Consider the following 20,685-nt stretch of genomic DNA (forward strand, 5'->3'; position numbering starts at 1 on the left):
TGGTAGAGTTTTTACACTGTGTGTTTCTAAAACCCAAGTCATGCCAGAATACATCTATCAGAATTTGGAACATGGATTAATTTATCCCTCCTTTTCAAAAGCTGGAACTGGTTTCTTCTACAATAAGAAAAACAGATGGAGACCTAGGCATGTGCATTGATTACCACTGGCTAAACAATATTACAATCATGAATCATTATCCACTCCCTCTGATTACAGAGTAGTTTGATCATGACAAAGGAGCTATGGAAAACTCCAGTAATATTAACTTGTTATAATGTGGTGTAGTAGTGATAAACATAAGTATAGTTTTTAAAGTATAATAAAGTCAATTGAAATTGTTTATAGAATGTCCAATAGGCAATAACTTGAGGCTGGAACTTGTTGATATCATTAACTGAAGTCTATAAAAGTCTATATCCAAAACTCCTAGGCAATAACTGTAGGCAGTGAATTCAATATAAGTTTGAGGACAGTGATGGAATTAGGATGTCAATATTAAAGTCCACAAAACTGATGAATCAGTAGGCAAAAACTTTCGGCTGGGTGTTCGGATTATGTATATAATCCTTCCTCATGATGGTTGTGATTGTCCTTCTCCTCCCAGCTCACATTACCTCAGGGAACAGGAGCGCAGTATCAGAGTGGCAGTGACACTATATTGCAGTTTGATTGTAAGGTAAGAAGAGCTTAATTACCAAATCTGTTGCTGCTGGTCCGACACTTGTCTGTGCATTCCCCGATGGATGCGTGCATGTGAGTGGGAAGGGGATCTGGGAGTTTGACTTAATGTTGAGGCTCCAATGTAAGTGACTATTTATTGGTCAAAGTAAAATAGCGTTGTATCACAGTATTGGAGATACAGCAATCAAAGCTACAAATAAAAAGCAAGGAATGGGTCTGTAAATGCTTCTCAATGCGTTTCTTCCCATAAAGGGACTTTTTCAAGGGCAAATGTCTGTATCTATCTACTCACTCTGCTTTATAGTGAGGATCCTCATTACTTAGAACTCCGGTCAGGCATGCCAGGAATGCAGGCTGTAACCAGCAAGGTTGAGAAAACTGCAGGTTTAAATCAACTGGGAATAGACTGACACGGCTTGACTGGGCTGTGGTATGGAAATGTTATGGGTAGCGAAGAAGTAGGCCACAGCTGTAGAAGTCACTGCTCCAGGAAGTCCAAACAGTAAGGATATTAACAAATGGAACAACAGCAGACAACACACAGGTGAGTACAGGTCAGGCAGTTAGGCAGACAGGCACTGGACACAGGAACTTCAGAACTAGGTAAAACTGGCTGGAACACAGGCTTCTGGGCACAGGACAAACATACTCTTTATGTCAGACTATATCACCAGCAAGAATTGTAGGGCTGTCTGTAACTTATCAGAATCAGGGACCAATCAGAACAATCCCTGCAGGGAGCCTTCCTCAATGACAGGCTAGTATGCAGCTGAGCTCTGCACACTGACAGACAGGCAAGAATACAGCAATGAGCTGCACACTGACAAGACAGGATTCCAGTTGCCTGCAACAGCCATGACATGAATCAAGACATGTGTCTCAGTTACAACTATGGCTGGTACCTGCCTCCAAGATGATCTGCTGCCACGGATCCTAACACTGTCTTTAACAGACAAGATGGACTGTGATTAAATTGTTTAAGTGCCCCCTGCAGGGTGTCTATATGAACAGGTACCCAATAGAAAAATTCAATTATTTATCCATACAGGTACCCATTAGTATTTATCACAGTTACATCCATCTAAAGAAGTGGTTAAGGCATCCAAACTGCCACTTGGGTGCCCAAAAAACTTACCTTTGGATACATTTCTTCTTACCCCTTAAGAGGCTGCGAAAAGAAATGTCCACCCCCAACAGCTTTAGGGCATCTGAACAGAGCAATAATTGATTTGTTTTGCTGGGCACCTATTTATAGACACCCAGTGGGGGCATCTAAAACAATTTAATTGCCCCTATACATTTCAAGTGATGCTCTTCAGTCTCAGTACTGCTCCAGCAATTTATCAAAAGTTTGTAAATTAAACATTTCAAGACTTTCTATACCATTCAGTGGCAGTATACAAGGATATCCTTATTTTCTCAGCTGACCTTTCTTCCCATCAGAATCATACAAAGGCGGTTCTTCAATAAAACAAACACTTCTGTACATTTGAAAAGTGTACTTTTGAGGCAGCATGTTTTCTATTTCTGGGCTACATAATTTAGGTACAGACTTGTGCATGGATTCTGAAAACATACAACCCAATTGACTGGCCTAAACCAACCACCTCTAAAATCTGTGCAACATTTCCTGGATTTTGCCAACTATTGCAGTAAGTTTATCCAAAACTATTCTACTATTGTTGCACCGCTCACTGGTCTCACAAAAAAGGGAACTAATCCTCTCAAGAGGTCCAAAAAGGCATTGGTGGCCTTTCAAAACCATAAAAAGGCATTTATCTATGGTCCAATCCTACAATAATCAAATATATCTATACCTTTTTTATATGGACCTAGTTGCCTTCTATGGGTGGTGGGGCCATACTTTGACAAAAGCTAAAGATGGTCAGTGGCACCTGTGTGGACTCTTTTCCAAGAAAGTCCTTCCTGCTAAGAGAACCTATGCTATAGGTTACAATGAGTTGCTTGCCATGAATCTCGCCTTGGAGGTATGAGGTATGATGATATCTCTTGAAGGGTTCTCAGTTTACCATCACTATCTACAATGACCATAAAACCTGTTGTATTGTAAACAGGTGTAGTCCTTTAATCTATGACAAGCTTGGTGTGCTTTGCTTTTTCCCACTTTAATCTTCTTATTCCATTTAGTCCAGGTTCTAAGAATAATAAGGCAGACCCTTAACCCATTCCATACAAGTTCCTGAAACTCAGCCTATAATTGACCCTTTTTGTATTTCTGTAAACAAGACCAACAAAGTCCCTCCCAAAGGAAAAAAATTTGTTCTTGATCAATTACACAAAAAACTTCTGCTTTGGGTTCATTGCTCAAAGTTAGAGGGTTATGCCAGTACTTGCAAGACATTTTCTCTCATTCAAAATGGATTACTGGTGGATAACCTTGTCACAAGACATTCAACAGTTCATCACTGCATATGACAAATGTGCTCAACACAAGAATTACCTGCTAGGTAACTCATTCCTCTGAAGAAACCTACCAAACCATGGACACATATTTCTATAGACTTTGTAATTGATTTACCTGAATCTGATGGTCACAATACTATCTAGGTGGTGGTTTACCACTTCTCAAGTATGGCCCATTTTGTTCCTTTCAAGGGTCATCCCCCTGCTCCAATCTTGGCACAACTGTTTGTGTGCAAGTTTGCATTTGACAGGGAATAAAATTTGTGGCAAAATTCTGGAGATCTTCTGTCTGGCCCTCCAGATTAAATTTAAATTTTCATCTGTATCATCCCCAGTCCAATTAGTCATACAAGAAGGGTTAACCAGGACTTGGAGACATTCATCCATCTTTATGTGTATAAATATCAGAACGTTCGGATTAATCTTCTGCCACAGGTGGAATTCTGTCATAATAGCAATTTCCATGAATCCTCCTCCTCTACACTATAATTTGTAGTATATGGACTACATTCGAATGTACCTACATTCTGTCCTCAACCAGCAAATCTTGTTCCAGCTAACAAGCATCAGACTTTTTTTTTTAATGGAAACTTGTGCATGATTCTCTACTTTAAGTGTGTCACCTCTACAAAGTACAAGCAGATAAGAAACAACGAGTGTCTGCACTTTGATACCCAGAGACAAGATATTGTTGTTTATAAGAAACAAACATTTATGGATACCGGTAATGAAATTTGCTCCTCATGTCATTGGTCCATTTGCAGTATCTTAGGTCATCATTCTAGTTTCTTACAAATTGCCTCTTTCATCATACCTGAATACCCCCAAACTACTTTCATGTTTCTCTCCTGAAACCCCTCATTATCAATAGATTATTTGCAGCCAAATCAGCATCTCCTCTGATACTGACTTAGCAAGGTAAAGAGCATAGGGAGAAGGAGATTTTGGACTCTCAAATTTGGTAGAAACACCTGTAGTATCTTGTGGATATGAGAGGAAATGGTCTTGAAGAAAGATCCTGGATCAGTGCTCTGATGTTCACACTCCAGCTCTAGTGAAAAAGTTTAATTCCAAATTCCTGTCTTTAAGGTTTCATTCAAGGTGTCTGGTGGCCACCCATAAAAGAGGAGGGTACTTCCAGAAAACTGGGATGTATTTATACTAATGCCTTTGCATTAGTCTGAAGTGTCCTGTTTATTCTAGATACTATATAGTGCTTCAAGTATTAGGTCTCCTAACTTGATCTCACCTGCTCATTACAGGTTCAGGTGGAATATTCCTATTAACCCTTCACATTATATTACACAGTACCACAGCTCCTACCTGTCTCTAGGACTCTGTGCTATGGTGATAGCTGTCCTGAGGGTCCCCTTTTTATGGTTCTACTTGGAACCCCAAAGTGATCAGAGCTGGGACTTGATTTGACTCAGAACGCCAAAGTTTGGGTGTGTTAGGTTTTCAACAAAACCAAACCTCTCATCTCTCTACTAAGAACCTCATGTTTATTATAGAGATGAGTGTTTTTTTTCTAAAAAGATACACACAAGTTTGGGGTTCTGAGTCAAACTTAGTCTTGACTTGGGTCTTCTTGCCAAGTTTAGAGCTCTAAAAACTGTATATTGTTAATTTTAAATTGCATATTGTGTAATATATATTCACTATGTAGACAAAAATGACTGGACACCCCCATGCAAGAGAAATGGTCCCATGCATACCATTTCAAATGAGTTCCAGATGGTTCCACTAATGTGGCAGTTTCAACAAGAACACTTCATAGGGAGGCCCATGCACTTGCGGTTCTAGGGAAACAACAAATATTTTTTTCAGGACAGCAATGCAACCTGTCATGTTTCTAGGGCAACACTGCACTGGTATACAGAAGATTTGGAAACCTGGATAGACTGGACAGCGCAGAGTCCAGATCCTAACATCATTGAGAACCTCTGGGATGAATTGGAGTGGCGGGTGCATTCTAGGCTGACTCAACCTTCTTCGGAGTCACAGTTGGTCACTGTACTTAAGGACAAAACATACTGCCTACTGTTACCAAGGAACTTGTGGACAGTTTGCCTTGAATGGTGCCTGCAGTAATCACTGGTTGAACTACAAAGTACTGACATCAAAAAAATCTCATTGATCTATTTGCTGTCATTGTCCAATCCTATGTTCCTCATAGGTATAGCTATGTTGCTTTCCTTATAGGAGGATATAATCACCTTAGCTCCTGGTTGGTACCTTTAATCAACTATATACAGATCAGTATCACCGAAGAATCAGCTATGTACAGGGCAGTATCACAGAGGAATAGTGGTCAATTGCTGAAGAAGATTAATGAGATAACAGAGCTATATAACTTTGTCTCAATGCTTTTACTTCTCCACTGTGTATGGAGGCCACAGTGAACAGGGGAAGGAGAGCATTGTGGGGTGTAGATAGCCTGATAGAAGAAAGGAACAATTTCTTATTTTTTTTTTTAAATTAACATGATACTTTTATATCTATTGTGAAATGTATTGTACTTATTTGTATGTAAACTGCTCGTTTCATTTATTGAATATTTTTATTTGGTGTAATTAGATAACACCAATATAGACTAATAAGATACAAATTATTTAGCAACTGGATTTTTGCAAGAGTTTTTTTGAGAGTTAAAAACCAGTATTAAGCTCCATAAACTCCACAATAAACCAACGGACATAGGTTTTTTTAAGAAAAATGTCCAAGGCACTCTATTCAAGGTAAGTATACTATCCTATCCTGTAGGACCTTGTTTTGGGTATACTGATTTGCACTATGGTGGCTTCTCATATGTGTTATCCCCCATCGATCTACAATGACCTGGAGTGATTCAAAGAGATTTAGATCCATAATGCATTTTTGCATTCACCATAGGACCATAGTGAAAATTGTGTCCAATACTTATTAGTCACCAACAAATGGTGAGTGCATATCTGTCTCTTGATGGCATTATACATAATTGTTATACTATTTTTTTCACATATATATAAATACAATGAGAAAATTATCAAATAAGTTCTTAGAACAGATATTAGGGCTGAAACCACCCTGTATCTCAATAACTATCTTTATAGGGGCATTGTTGAAAGGCTCCTGCTGTTCCTAGCTGCACATCTGGATCTGTTATTGGTTCGAACAGGAAACTTTACACCTGTCATCCATATCCTTCAGCACCTGTTCAAGCTACAGGAATATCATCACCACTATGAATTCCGAATCCTGCTAAATTTGATAGGTATCCCAAAAGTTGTTGGAGGTTCCTAAATCAGTGCCCAATTCATTCTGAGTTATAGGCTACCCATTACTACTCTAAAAGAACCTAGGTAGTTTATGTAATTTTTTTAGTGTTCAGTCAGGCCTTAGCATGGGTCTTCCCTTATGAGAAAGAAATTACCCATTAGTACATAATTGTACAAACATCCAGGAGGCTTTCAAAAAAAATTTGATGAGCCTGGATTAGCAAGAGTTTCTGCCTCAGTTATTTTGCATCTGAAACAAGGGACTCTCTAACAGACAATATGCATTGCAATTCAGAGTGTTCATTACAAACTTGGTTGGAATAATGAAGCCCTGGTAGCTGCCTTTAGACAGGGGTTGTCAAAGTGAATTAAGGATGAATCAGCATCCAGAGAATTATCATCATTTTTGGATGATTTAATTTCTTTATGTGTCAAGGTAGAAATCTGCCATAGAGAAAGCTTAACAAAGATAACAGTCAAGATGCTTAAATTTTAAGATGGCCTCTTGTTTCAAAGCTCATGTCGCAACTCTGGAAGAACCCATGCAATTTTGGAGATCATATCTTCCAGCTGAAGAAAGAGAGTGGAGGCTGAAGAACAGGCTCTGTCTATATTGTAGGGATTCAGGTCACCTTCTCTTGAACTGTGCCAAATATCCAGGAAATGAGAAGACCTAACTGATCATGGGGTGGTCAGATTAGGTACAATTCAGCACACCCTGAAGGGAAAAAGGCAACCCAGTTCACAATTGAGGTACTCTTATTATTGGAAAAGTCACCTGGACCATTTGATGCCTTTCTTGACTCAGGTGCCAATAATAACTTTATTACAGGCAAAAAAGTACAAGAAAATGGGGTTCCTTGTGTGCCTCTGCGGGTTCCTCTCTGCTTAATTGAGGTGGATGGTAGTAACATTCACATAGCTACTATTCGTTACCAGATCCAGAGCCTGACAGTGCATATTGTGCTCTCCATAAGGAACAGATTTCCTTCTATGTACTTCCCTTAATTTATAATCTGCTCATCCTGGGTCTACTGTTGTTACGCCTGCATGCTCCCATCTTGTATTGGAACCACCTCAGATTTTGTCCTGGGGTCCTTTCTGTCACCAACAATGTCTACCCACAATCAGTCCTCTGAGTGAAGCTGTGCTGAGATGAGTTCTTGTGCAAGATATTTCTCTGTCAGTTCAATACTTGGCCTTTTGCAATGTATTTAGTAAAAAGTCTGCATATACCCTACTTGTCCATCAGCAATGGGACTGCCTCATCGACTTATCGCCTGGAACAAAAATCTCTTAATGGAAGGGTATTTCCTCTGTCACTACCAGAGATTCAGGTGGTCACTGAGTACATTAAGAAGAACATAGAATGTGGGTTTAGCACAGAAACAAAGTCTCCTATAGGAGCTGGGCTCTTTTTCATAAAAAGGATGGAGGTATCAGACCTTGCATAGACTAGAGTGAGCACAATGTCATCACCATCAAGAATTGATACCCCTTACACTTAATTTCTGAGCTTTTTGATAGACTCAAAAGGAGCAAAAGTTTTTTTTTTTTACCAAATTAGACCTATATGGAGCCTGTAATCTAATCAAGATTAATTCAGGAGTGGAAGGCAGAATGTAATACTTGTGATGGATTTGTGATGGACATTATGAGTTTTTGGTCATACCATTCGAATTATGCAATCCCCAAACCATTTTCCAAAAGTACATGAACTATATCTTCTGTGACTTTTGTATAACTACATTGTCATCTATTTGGATGACATTCTGATCTTTTCTAAAGATATAACCAGCCATTGCAATCATGTATATCCTTGTCTTTGTACAAACCAGCTTTTTGTAAACTGGAATAATGCACCTTTGAACATAAAGATATCACATTCCTGGGATATGTTATCTCTAAATCCAGTCTTCAGATATATCCTAAAAACCTTATTGTCATTTCTAACTAGCCTCAGCCAACTGAATTAAAAGCTATACAGCATTTTCTGCAGTTCTGTAATTTCATTAAGAATTATTTGTCTATAGAGGATTCCATCACTGCACTCACCAATAAAGGACAAAATATCAGGATTTGGCCTTCTGATGTAGAAGAATTAAATTCCTCCTGTTAAAGCAGTGTTTTACCTCAGACATATCAACTGTAACACTCCTTTCTTGCCGGAATTTGATATTTCTATGGTTAGTGTCAGGGCTGTGTTTCACAAAAAGATATAGCAGGCAAGTGGTATTCTTATTGATGCTATTCTCACAAGTTTTTGACTCTAGAGACAATCTATGCTGTAGGAGACAAATAATTACCAGCCATCAAGCTAGGCCTAGTAGTGTGGCAATACTTACTGGAGGGGGTAAACTTCCTAGTAATAGTCTTCATGGATCATGCAATGTTATTGTACCTCAAGACAGCTTACTAGTTAAATCAGGACAGTTGGACATTATTTTTTGATCACTTCAATCTAGCTATCACCTTTTGTCCAGGTAGCAGCAACACTAAGGCTGAAGCATTGTATTGGGGATTTAGAACCACAGAGGAAGAAAATCTCCTTGAAGATAAGAAAATGGTAAACCGAGCTGGCTTAATGGCAGTAACCATCCATGTAGAAGACATTTGTAACACAGGAGCTATGCATCTAGTTACTCCAGTGGGAACATGCATCATGTTTCTCTGGCTGTTCAGGAGTGAATAAGGTGCTGGAACTAGTCCTTAGAGGATACTGGTGGCCAACAGTTTGCTGTGATGTCAAAGGATTTGTTGCACGCTGGGCTACTTGCGCTCTGTACAAGGTTCCATCTTGAGCTCCTTCAGGTCTCTTACAACTACTGCTGGTGTCCAATTATTGATGGACCCATATCTCCATGGACTTCATTGGTGATTTGCCTTCTTGTTAAGGTTTTAATACAATATGGCTTGTTGTGGATATATTTACAAAAGCTGCTCATTTCATTCTGCTAAAGGTTTTACCCTCATCTCAAAGGCTGGCTGAGTTGTTTGTAATAGAGATCTTCAGGCTGCATGGGTTTATCAAGGACATTGTTTCTGACCGAGGGGTAGTTTCCCTCAAAATTCTGGAGAGCACTGTGTAAATGTTCTAACATCAACTTGAATTTCTTTTTGGCTTACCAATTAGTGCAATTATCAAATGTAATGATTAAACTATGATTCTTGCTGCCATGAGCTGAGTTTGCTCATAACAATCTCTGCCATGAGATTTCTGAACATTCTCCACTCTTTAATCAATATCTAGTGAGTATATCTGACAGCCAATCAAAGTGCAGTGAAACATTTTATCAACATTTGCAAAGAAGTAAAGTTAAATATAAATAGCCTTTCCATTCAGTGCAGGTTCTTTTCTGACAGGAAGAAGAAGAAAGTTCCACTACTAAAACCTTAAGAGAAAATGTGGCTTTCAACTCAACATCTGAGCTTAAATTTTCCTATTATGAAGCTCTCTCAAAGATATATCAGCCCTTTCCATATTTTTCAGGTAGTTAATCTAGTTGCATTCTGTTTGAAACTTCCAGATACGCACAGGAATCCTGGGAAAGGTTACAAAATGTGTTCTCTGTCTGACTCCTGAAGCCTTACTTGATTCTTGTCATTCATCAAGAGGAATATGAGATGAAGCAGATCTTGAATTCCAGAATTTCTTGAGATCTCTCCAATTTCTGGTTGATTTGAAGGAGTTTGGCCCTGAAGAACACTGTTGGGTTGAGGCATCTATGCTCTACAGTTTCTACACAAGTTTCACAAAAAATTTTCTGGTAATGCTGTAGCATATAGGCACCTGGAGCTTACTTACCAGGTACGGTGGAGCTGGTCACCCTGGGCTGCCATGTTTCCAGCAGCACCAGCCATGGTGACATTCCAGCATTCAATTTATCCTCCTTGCTGATCCCCCTGCGGTATGAACAGGCAGTGGTGGATTCCAAGGAGCAATGTGTGCCGACCTTTTTTAAATTGTAAAGTCATGTTTGGTGCCAAATTAAAATCTTCTCCCTATCTAAGGGGGACTATGAGTACAAACAAGTGCCAGTGCATTAGGTTTCCTTCCTAGCTCAGGCATTCCTGCTTCATAAGCTGTTTGCTCATCTTATTAACTTGTTCCTGACCTTAAAATTTTTGCATCAGTTTACTGATATTGTGCTATTACTGCTTTACTCCTGCATGTCCCAAGTTTAGTTCAGGCTCCTAACCAGTGCTTATCAGCTTTGTAGTGGGAACTCAGAGGGTTGTGACCTGGTTGTCAAGCATTGTGAAGCCCATGCTTCCTTGTAGGGGTCCCTGGTGAAAACCCCTGGCATGTTAGATTCCACACCTCTGTTCTTGGTATTAGTCAATCACTCAAGTATGGGTCAGCATCCACATTATCATATTTGAGTTTGTAACACTGCCAGCCTAAGTTTGATGATTCTATTTATTAAGCTACTTAAAAAACAGCTATAGAAGCTGAAAGAGGAGATTAAACAAAATGATTCCTCTAAGTATGTTGGACTTGTAGGTCAAGTTCTTTATTCACTTTGCTAGAACCAAAGGGTTTGCAACATCTTGCATTTAGATAATTCCATTTTGCCAACCATGTTTGATCCTAGGTTTAAGCCATATGTAATGTCTTTCTTTTCAGCTAACACATATCTTAAGAGGTGCAAAGATGCAAAGAGGTGCAAGCAAGATATCAGCTCAACTATCACATGACAAGACTTCTGCTTCAGTTTCTCCTGCTAATGCTGCTGCCAGGAACTGACCTTTTAGAAGAGACCCACTGATGATTATGAGTCAACTCAGTGCACCAGAGTGATAAAATATGATATCTGGTCAGGCCTAAAATAAATGCTCACATATACTGTCACTTCTACTGTAACTCTAATACAGTAAGCATTAAAAGAATGTTTGCAGATTATTTCAAACTCAATGTACTTAGCAGGCTATATAAATGCACTCAGAAACCATTTTATATGTTGAAGTGAACCAGGGAGATACAGTATGTATTCAAACAAAAATTTTTTATTTATTTTTAGATACCAAATAGGATGAATAAAATAGGAAAAATAGTTATAATTGGATTGAATTAAAAGTATATGTACAGCAAACACAGTTTGTCTCCACTCTGTATCCACTAGAATAATATTAGTTACTTTGGGTATTGGTTAGTTCCCCTTTTTTAGGAGAGCCAGAATTTCACAGGTCTTCCTGAGACCTCTCGATATGTGGCACTGGGGATGGAAAATACTGGTAGTTCAATCCAAATAATTAGTAAGTCACACGCTAAAGTGGTCCAACTCACATGTTGGAAAAATGTTGCCTGGGAAGGTCTTTCTGGGGCATAGAGTACGGCTCTGGAGTGATGGGGCAGCGTTCTCCTGACTGAGGGACCTGCGCCGAGCACACATGCCGGTGGCCGCCTGATTCAACAGACTGACCCCGTCAGTGTGCACTGGCGCAGGTCGCTCTCGTCAATGGGGGAGATGTGCTGGTTAATATTCCAGTGAACCAGAGACCTTGCACCTCTTCCAAAGAGCAGAAACTCACCTTGCCCTCACAGTCACAGTAACGCCGCTTCTGCCCCTCGCTGGCTAGTATTGTTCCTGGTCCTCCTCCTCGCTTGATGGATAACTTCCTGGTCCCATGATCAGATGTCAGCTGATGTCTGGGTGTATACTTAGCAAGTTGCGGTGGAGAGATGTCAGTTCTCTGGATTGGAAATGAGTTATTTGTGGTGTAGTTATCTTAACTGATGTTTGCTAATGCATTTCAACCCATGTGGGGTCTTCGTCTGAGCAGTAATGTATAGGTCATGTTTCATTAGAGCGGCTGTAAATAGTAAAAGCAGATCACGCCCCTCTAATGATTGGTTCTCTCAGTGTACAAATTAACATCTTGCACAGTCCCTTAGAATACTGGAAGGAATAAAAAACAATTTAGAGCCCCTTTGCTTTTCCTAAGCTGACCACCTTCCAGTGTGTACTTGGAAATAGTTTTTAGCACAGCCTATAACCTTGTGAGCTAATGGCATTGAAGGCTACTTCCAAAAAAATTGAAAAAAATGATGTTACCAAAATGAACTACAAATTCTATGAGGACACTTGCTGCCAACTACAACAAAGTACAGAGACTTCTATAAAGATGGATTCCAGTGAAGATGAGCTAAATGATGTAATAGTTATATTAATGTTAAGGATAGAGGTACCTCATTGACTCAGTCCAGCAACAGCCTTTAGGACTGGATAGCTTGGCTTGCTGCAGCAGTGTAGCAGCCTTGTGTGCTGGTAATTCTTGGCTAGTAGCGGCCAATGGGCCATGAGCAAGATGCAGTCCTTGGTTTGTGTAGCAGTCTTGAGGGCTGGTATGACTTTGCTGGTAGCGACCTGTGTGCCATTTGTAAGATGCAGCCTTTGGGCTGTGTAGCAACCTTGAGGGCTGGTATGACTTGGCAAGATGTGGCAGCTGAAAATCTGTACAATAATTAAGTCACTGGTGTTGGTACACTGGATAGTGCAATGGCCACCCTGGAGTGTGGCCTCTGCCACTTGGTTGACACAAGCAGCTGAAGCCATAGTACAGCCTGTGCCGCCAGGTTGACACATGCAGTTGATGCTGTAGTGCAGCCTGTGTTGCTGGTTTGACTCAAGCATCGCCTGCTGGGCTGCGTACTCTGGACATAGAGTACTGTCCATGATGCCTGGATGACATGAACGGCAGAGGACAGGTATGTGAACCATGCTGCCAAGATGACACTAATAGCAGGTGGGCTGGCTGCAATATAACAGATACAGGGTCCAATCAGAGCAAGCCCTGCAAGTCTCCCTAATTACAGACAAGTGTCCACCTGATAATTAACTAGTATGCAGCTGATACTGCACAGAGACAGGCAGTAATTAGAAACACATGAGATCAATACACAGTCAGACAAAATGATAGGCTAGCCTAAACACAGACAAGACATGATTTAATGCAGTATCCCAGAGCTGGGAACTGCAACCAAGATGATTAGCTACCCGCAGATCCTGACAATTAACAGTGATGAGGATAATAATGACATATTTCAACTGTGATAATGATCAAAAACACTTTTAGCTGCTTTAATCCCGTTGGTAGCTTGGTTTGTGGAGGCCCAAACAAATAAAGCACATAAGTCACAAAAGTGGCAGTCCCTGTCATGTAAGTGCTTGGTTAGTTAAATTGTGTATCTCCATTTTAGGGGTGGGTAGGAGAGACCAAGGACAATTCCATCATGCACAATTTATAAGCTTTGCCAAGATTGTGTATGTTTAACAGGCATTGTATATTACTATGATTTAATGGAGTATTCATGTTATTTTTATCTTCTAATGCCATATATCACCAGCTTCAAATCAAGGCATATAGGCTCCATTTCCTTTAGCTTCTCCACAGATACAGAATAGTATAATCAAAACATATAATCATAATTAATGATTATTAGAAAATTTCACAGACTCTCATGTTTTGCTTTTGGTTCTAATTCATCATTGTGTTTTGGTTTTGGCAAGACCACCCCCGAGTGCTTTGGTTTGGTTACAGTTTTGGTTTGGTTTTGAAATCCTTAAAAATCTATGAAAAATTATAAAATAAATCAATAAAAATAGATAAAAATTATAAAATAGCTATTTTGGACCTGTTTACTTGAAATCCAAAACCTTAGTTTATTTTTTTAAATCCAAGTTCTGAATTGCCTCAGAATTGACCTGGCACTCGGTTCAACTCAGAACTCCAAAATAATTTTGGATTAGGACTCGATTCGATTTGGAAAACCTAAGTTCAGGTGTGTTCATATTTCAGGAATATCAATCTGCACATCTCAAATAATACTCTGCCTTAAATCTCTTGAAATGTCCTAAGGCCTGTGATTTGCTGTTTCCACTTAAAAAATCTCAATGGGATTTTGTAAGCTTGTTTTTTAATAGTGACTTCCATGTCTCCAATTTGTTTTTCTTGATACTTATATTAGTACTTTAATCAATCAAACAATCAATGCTATACCTGGCTTTCATTAAATACTCCACCTAAATTTACTTTAGGCCTCTGATCTAGTTCTTGATTCATGAAAATATTCCATAGGTACATATAGTTTATTAAACTGCCTCTCTCTCTGCCACTGCAGTGTCACTATGTTTCATAGATTTTGTATATTCTTTGAAACTGCCATTTGTTTTTGTCGCTACTATCGTTCATATTTTAGCCAGTCAGATTGCTACAGCCTTTGACAAATATTTGTGAAAACAATATTGTGAGCTGGCATGTTGTCAAAATTGACTGGAACTGAATAGAAATTAATGTTTTTGATAATAATAATAATATTATAAGAACAAAAACTGTTCCAAATGAAAGGAATCAATTTTAAAGAAATACACAGCCAAAACAGAACCAAAACACTTACAGTTTGGTTTTATCAAAACATTTGAGGGTGGCACATCTCAAATTCTGACTTACACTGATTATTTCTTCTGATGAAGCTGATGTTCTTCTAAGAAACACATAAAGATTATTGCATGTTTTGGATTGCATTTAAGTATCTCCCTTGTGATTTCAGTTGCTGTAAGGTGGTAAAACTTAACTGGAAATGACTACAAATAAATGTTATTGATGTTATTAGTACTATAGGAACAATATTAGTACCACATTAATTGATTTAGCTGTTTTTATACATTTTAATAAATCAAAACTAATCCAAAGCAATTGAGAGTGGTTTAGCAAAAACAAAACATGATGATTTAGATCCAAATCCAAAACAAGAGGGTCTGCACCTATATCTGGTGGATATGCAGTCTGGAAACCGGCTGCCTCAAAACCGACAGCATTTATCCCGGCGTGGGATAAATGACCGGCATCGATATCTAGACGTCTGTCATTTACCCGATGCCGGGAGACTGGTGCCCGGCATCCCGACCAAACAGCCACAAGGGGGAGGTTTAGGTTTAGGGCCCCAATGGGGGGACTTAGGGTTAGGCACCCCCGGGTGGGTTAGGGTTAGGCTAGGGGAAGGGGGGTTATGGTTAGGCACTTGGGGGGTAGGTTAGGGATAGGCACCCCTAAGGAGGGTTAGGGTAAGGGGGTTAGGTTAGGTTAGTTTATACTTACCTTAGGGATGATCAGGATTTCCAGCGCTGTAGTGCTTTTGCTGCCAGGCTCTGCTGAACTGTCGGGCTGCCGTTGCCGGGAATCGAACTGCCGGCCATGTGGCAGCCGGGATTCCATACTGATTCCATAACTTTATGTAAATATGCTCCCAGGAGAAAAGAAATTTGGTCATAAAGGGGAGATGCCTACACTGAACAATGCCTAAAGCAAAATTGAAGAATGGAAGAAATTAAGTAACTCATAAAGTTATGACTAGACACAGCATTAAAACTGCTATAGATGTAGATGTCACTGGCCTAAATCTTATTCAGACTTTTTCATTGATATACATATGAAGAAAAATTGGCAAAATATCATATAGAATATTGGAAGAATCCTGAGCTACTTCTTTGGCATAACTGTGATTACATTAGCATGTGGAATTTGCTAAAAATTCCTGTCATTGTAGTAATACTGTACATTATGTAATTACCTGATGTCTATAGCCAAAGGATGGAGGGATTTTATACAGAAACTGTCCACCAAGGGACATGTGCATATTGTGCAAAGCCTGCGCCATGGAATATACAGCTTTATATACTCGATCAGTTAGTCCTTTGCTGTGAAAACGAACAAACTCTGTTATACGTTCCTCCCCAGAACAGTTGTGAAGTGACCTCTTATATATGTAATTATATAATTTATTAGTTTTTCTATCTTTTGATAAACAATTCAAATATAATAAACATATATGTTCTAGTAACTTGTCTTCCGGGTGATTAATGGTCTTGAAACTGTCATAGAAACTCCTCATATCTGGCATCGGGAGAGATGAAGGTTCAAGGGCCAAACTCCCATTAAAGGCATTCCTGTGTTGTTCCAGCAGAAATGTGATTAAGGCAAATGCCGGACCAAACACTAGAGTCTTATCATTGAAAACACCTCTCAAATCTGCTAAAAAATCAGCAAAATGTGAGGAATATGTCCCGCAGAGTATTATAACCTGGGCTGATGACTTTCTGATAATATCAGCTCGATTCTTATTCATTTCATATAAGTCATCTAATTTAGAAAACTGTATTTTTATTGTGTAGGCAACACATATACTCTTGGAAGTCAGATATTTTGTCAGAAGCTGAATTTCTTCATTAACACTCTCATCATCAAAAGCTAAAACTCCAACCCATGTCCAGCCAAAGAACTTAATCAGAGAGGATAGCACAGAATAACTGGCCTGGTCACCTTGTACTGTGCGGTAAAATGTTGGGTAGAGGTTGCGGTTACTGAGTAGATAACTGGTTCCTCCATAACTGATCTACACAAATATACATTTGATAGAACAATTTTAAAGATTGTCTAAAATTATGAAATAGAGGAAGAACATAAAAATCTGTCCCTGGATGACCCTTAGGACCTGAATTTGTCATTTTCTTAAAACATTTTGAATATGCAAAGTAACACATTCAACAAGAGTGACATCGTCAGCTTGACATCAGTATTAAATTGCTGCACATACTTTGCCCACTGTGTACACTTTACATGGGTGGCTGATGACCCTGTACATTGCTAATTATTATTTAGAGATGTGCGCAGACCCCATGTTTTGGTTTTGGCAAAAACTCCCTCAAATGTTTTTATCAGATTCAGATTTGGATGTTCTTTCAAATGAATTAAAACAGCTAAAAACACCTAAAACCATGTAATTTGGACCTGATTTCATGCAATCCAAAACCCCAAAGTATGAGAGTTTGCTTTTCATGAAAACCAAACTGCACATCTCTATATTTAACAGTGTCTTTAACATCATGTTCTCAAGTTACTGACCAAAGAAATGTGTGTTGATATTACTATTATTATTATTATTATTATTATTATTATTATTATAATATGTAGTGTACCCAAAAATTGGGCACAATATACAACTGTGGGTAAAAACTGATAAATTAAATGCTTTGGTAAATATGTGCAGATTGTATTCATCTCCACACATTGGGGTAAATTTACTAAGAAGGGAGCTCTATTTAAGAAGTGAGGTTGCCCATAGCAACCAATCAGATTCTACTTCTCTTTTATCTAGCACCTTCTAGAAGATAATACCAGGAATCTGATTGGCTGCCATGGGCAACATCACTTCTTAAATAGAACTCCCATCTTAATAAATTTACCCCATTGTTTAGTGAGCTACAATGCTCTTTCTTTTAACTAAAAGATGAACCATTCCATGAATATTCACTTTGGTGAAAATGTGAAATGGCTGTTAATGCAGAAATCTATGTAACATACCTGTGTGTATCCGTATGCTGCCAATATTTGTGCCATGGACACTGTATTTATGGAACTTTGATCTCCAATAAATCCAGATAACTTCCTATGTCCCATACAGGAATAGTTTGGAATAGTTTTCCCGGATCCTGATAAAATCTGGAGGACACTTTTTATAGCTTTCTTTGGTTGAGCACATGAATCATACACGTGATATCCCAGAGTAACATTGGGTAATATTGTCTGATCTTTGTTAATTTCCTCAATGATGAAAATGAAAGTAAGAAGATATTTGTAATAAAGAGGAACAGGCCTATGGAAACAAAATAATAAAAAATGTGTATGTGATTTAGGAAATCTTGATAAATATTACACTATTAATGACACTGAATTATGAAAGATAATAAACCCATACGACACACATTACAGAAACTTCAGAAGTCCAAGGAGATTGTTTAAATATTGGGCATCTTCAAATATGAAATCATTCTCCTTGTTACCTGATGCTCACAATAGGGTGCAGAACCAAGAATAGGAGTAAGAAAGCCTGTAGGACGTGTATTCTGAAGACTTGTGCATGATGATCAGGATGGTTGCTGAGCATATTTTCTAATAAAAAGAGACTAATCTGCAATTATCATCATCTTCTTGGGTGCCAAGGATAAGAATAAGGAGTCCATAGTGCATAGTGAACAGAGTCCAAAGTATAGCATTGGCCTGTAATGGTATGGGTACCAGAACAGGTTGAGAGGTTTGTTTAACTAGTGCAGTTGTGTCAAACTTGGGCCCTTCAGCTGTAGTGGAACTACACATCCCAGCATGCACTGCCAGAGTTTTGCTATTAGGGCATGCTAAAACTGTGGCAGGGCATGCTGGGATATGTGGTCCCACAGCAGCTGGAGGTTCCTAGTTTGACACTACTGATCTAGTGTAAATAAAGCAACATCCACAGAAAAGATGCAAAAAGAGCTTATCCAAATAGAAGAAATCAGCCCAGGTGGGTGGCAGAAGCAGCAGAAATTGAAAGTAAGAAGCAACCTCAACTACAATCCCCCACCAAGAGGTCCCCAAAATAGTGGATGGCAGCACTATTTAAAACTAGGGTAGCAAAAGTAGCTGGAGGCTGAGGAGAGAGACTGTCAGAGAGGAGGGAAGTCACTAAAAATGAAGATGCAGGTGTCCCAGCAGAGCCCAGCTGATTCCACTGTCTCACTGGTGCAGGAAGGAGCTGGTTGGATTATACTGGCAATAGAACTAGGTCAGCCATGCAGTTGCAGAAGAAGGAGGAGGAAGCCGGATGTTCACAAGGGGCCATCACTGAATAGCAGTGTCATGCTCCAGAATGGCTGCAATCAGCCAGAAGGAGGGGGTGACAGGATTGAGGTGAGTCCTGTCACTCAAAGTCTCATCATGCTAGCTTTCTGATCTCTCTTACTGGGTCCATCAGTGCTGGCTTCCAGTGGGGTCCGTGATCCCACAGTGGATGAAGGTCCAACAGTCTATCAGGTCTGTGATCTCCTTGTGGTCAGTGGTGGGATAGCAGACAGGGAGCCCTGGCAGCTGCGCTTCTGTTGTCTTCGGTATCAGGTGGCTATGGCTTCAATAGTGGAGAGCGCTCAACTCTGAATATAATTTAAAGGGCCAGCTTTCCTACCTCCAAGTGATTCCTACTGCTTGTTCTTGACCGTTAGCTTTGTTTGCAACCTAATTCTGTCCTTGGCTTCCAGTTTTGACCTTGGCTTCATTCCTGACTCAATATTGTCTGATCATTGCTATCATCTTGCCTGCTTGGTACTGACGCAGCTTATCATCTATGTGGCAATCCTTAACTGCACTCCAATCCAGAGTACACTAGGACTTGTAATAGAGAACCAAGTCAGAGGGCCACAAAATTAAAACCACTAGGTTACCTATACATTACCTAGTGGTTTTCACCACTGAAGTCAATTAAGAGTACCACTCATTGGCTAAGAGAGATGGAGTCTCGACTCTCTCAGCCAATGAACACACAGCTCATGCATTTCTATGTGAAATACCATGGCTGAACTGTCATTTGGGAAGTACCGTCTTTAGCAGAAGATACTTAAGTCCATGGCTTGGGTCTTGCCTTTTTTGGTTTTGTAAAAATATGGATGCCTACATGGTGTAGAGGAAGTGAATGACTACACGGATTGTAGGTGAGTATGTGTGAGTGTAATAAAGTTGTTCTTTAAGGGTGTGTGATTCTTTTTTAATATTTATTTTGCAAGTGAATTAGAGGTACAGCGGGTCCTTAATACCCTGCATGCTGGTACTTGTGGTTCTCCAGATACCAGCATGTGAGTAGGCTTGCTGGGACCTATAGTTCTGCTGTAAAAGACAATATTACTTCCTCTAATATTTGACACAATCAACAAAGCACCCAGGGATGTCAATGATAGCTCTGGCTATCAGCCCAGGCCTGGGGTGCTGGTCTCCCAAGGGATCTCTGGCCTGGGCTGACTAATGGTCAGGTTTGCATGTTGTGGCCAGGGGACCTGGTGAAAGGGTACCTCAGCTCCACTTTAAAGAGTCTAGTGCTGGTTTTGGAAGATACGTGGGGCCCCTAGTCATTTTGTCCCCTGTATTTCCAAAATCAAGACTGGCTCATTGAGCCTGTAGCTGATTATTGAAAATATGGGGGACCACTACATCTTTTTCTCTCTGTATTTTCACAACAAGGACCAGCTTAGAAAATCTCAGTGCTGTTGGTGCATATTTGGGAGGACCCCATGTAATTTTTTTATTTTACACTTTTCATAGGTTTTTTTTCCCACAGAAGCATGCACAGATCTCACAGATCTGTGCATATTTCTGTGTAACTGGCACGTATTAATGCTAAAATTGCCAGCATAAAGCAGGTTTATTGTTTTGCTGTTTGATTTGATGTTAGATTAAAATCATATAGTAAATCAGGGGATACTGTGTTGGTCTGTAGAAAAGTACCACTGTTTAGACAATA

General features: G+C 39.5%; 1 protein-coding gene across 1 annotated transcript in view; it reads right to left on the reverse strand.

Moving 5' to 3' along the window:
- The window catches only part of LOC148535564 (vomeronasal type-2 receptor 26-like), a 94,841-nt gene that overhangs the window by 36,145 nt on the left and 38,011 nt on the right, over positions 1–20,685 (reverse strand). The window contains exons 3-4 of the mRNA XM_088460555.1: positions 17,727–18,018; positions 15,937–16,758 (exon numbers count right to left, since the gene is read on the reverse strand). Coding sequence (XP_088316681.1) covers positions 15,937–16,758; positions 17,727–18,018 — 1,114 coding nt within the window. The remainder of the gene's footprint in view (positions 1–15,936; positions 16,759–17,726; positions 18,019–20,685) is intronic.

This window comes from Taudactylus pleione, unplaced genomic scaffold (genome assembly GCF_031769625.1).
Source record: "Taudactylus pleione unplaced genomic scaffold, aTauple2 ptg000050l, whole genome shotgun sequence".
Lineage (NCBI taxonomy): Eukaryota > Metazoa > Chordata > Amphibia > Anura > Myobatrachidae > Taudactylus > Taudactylus pleione.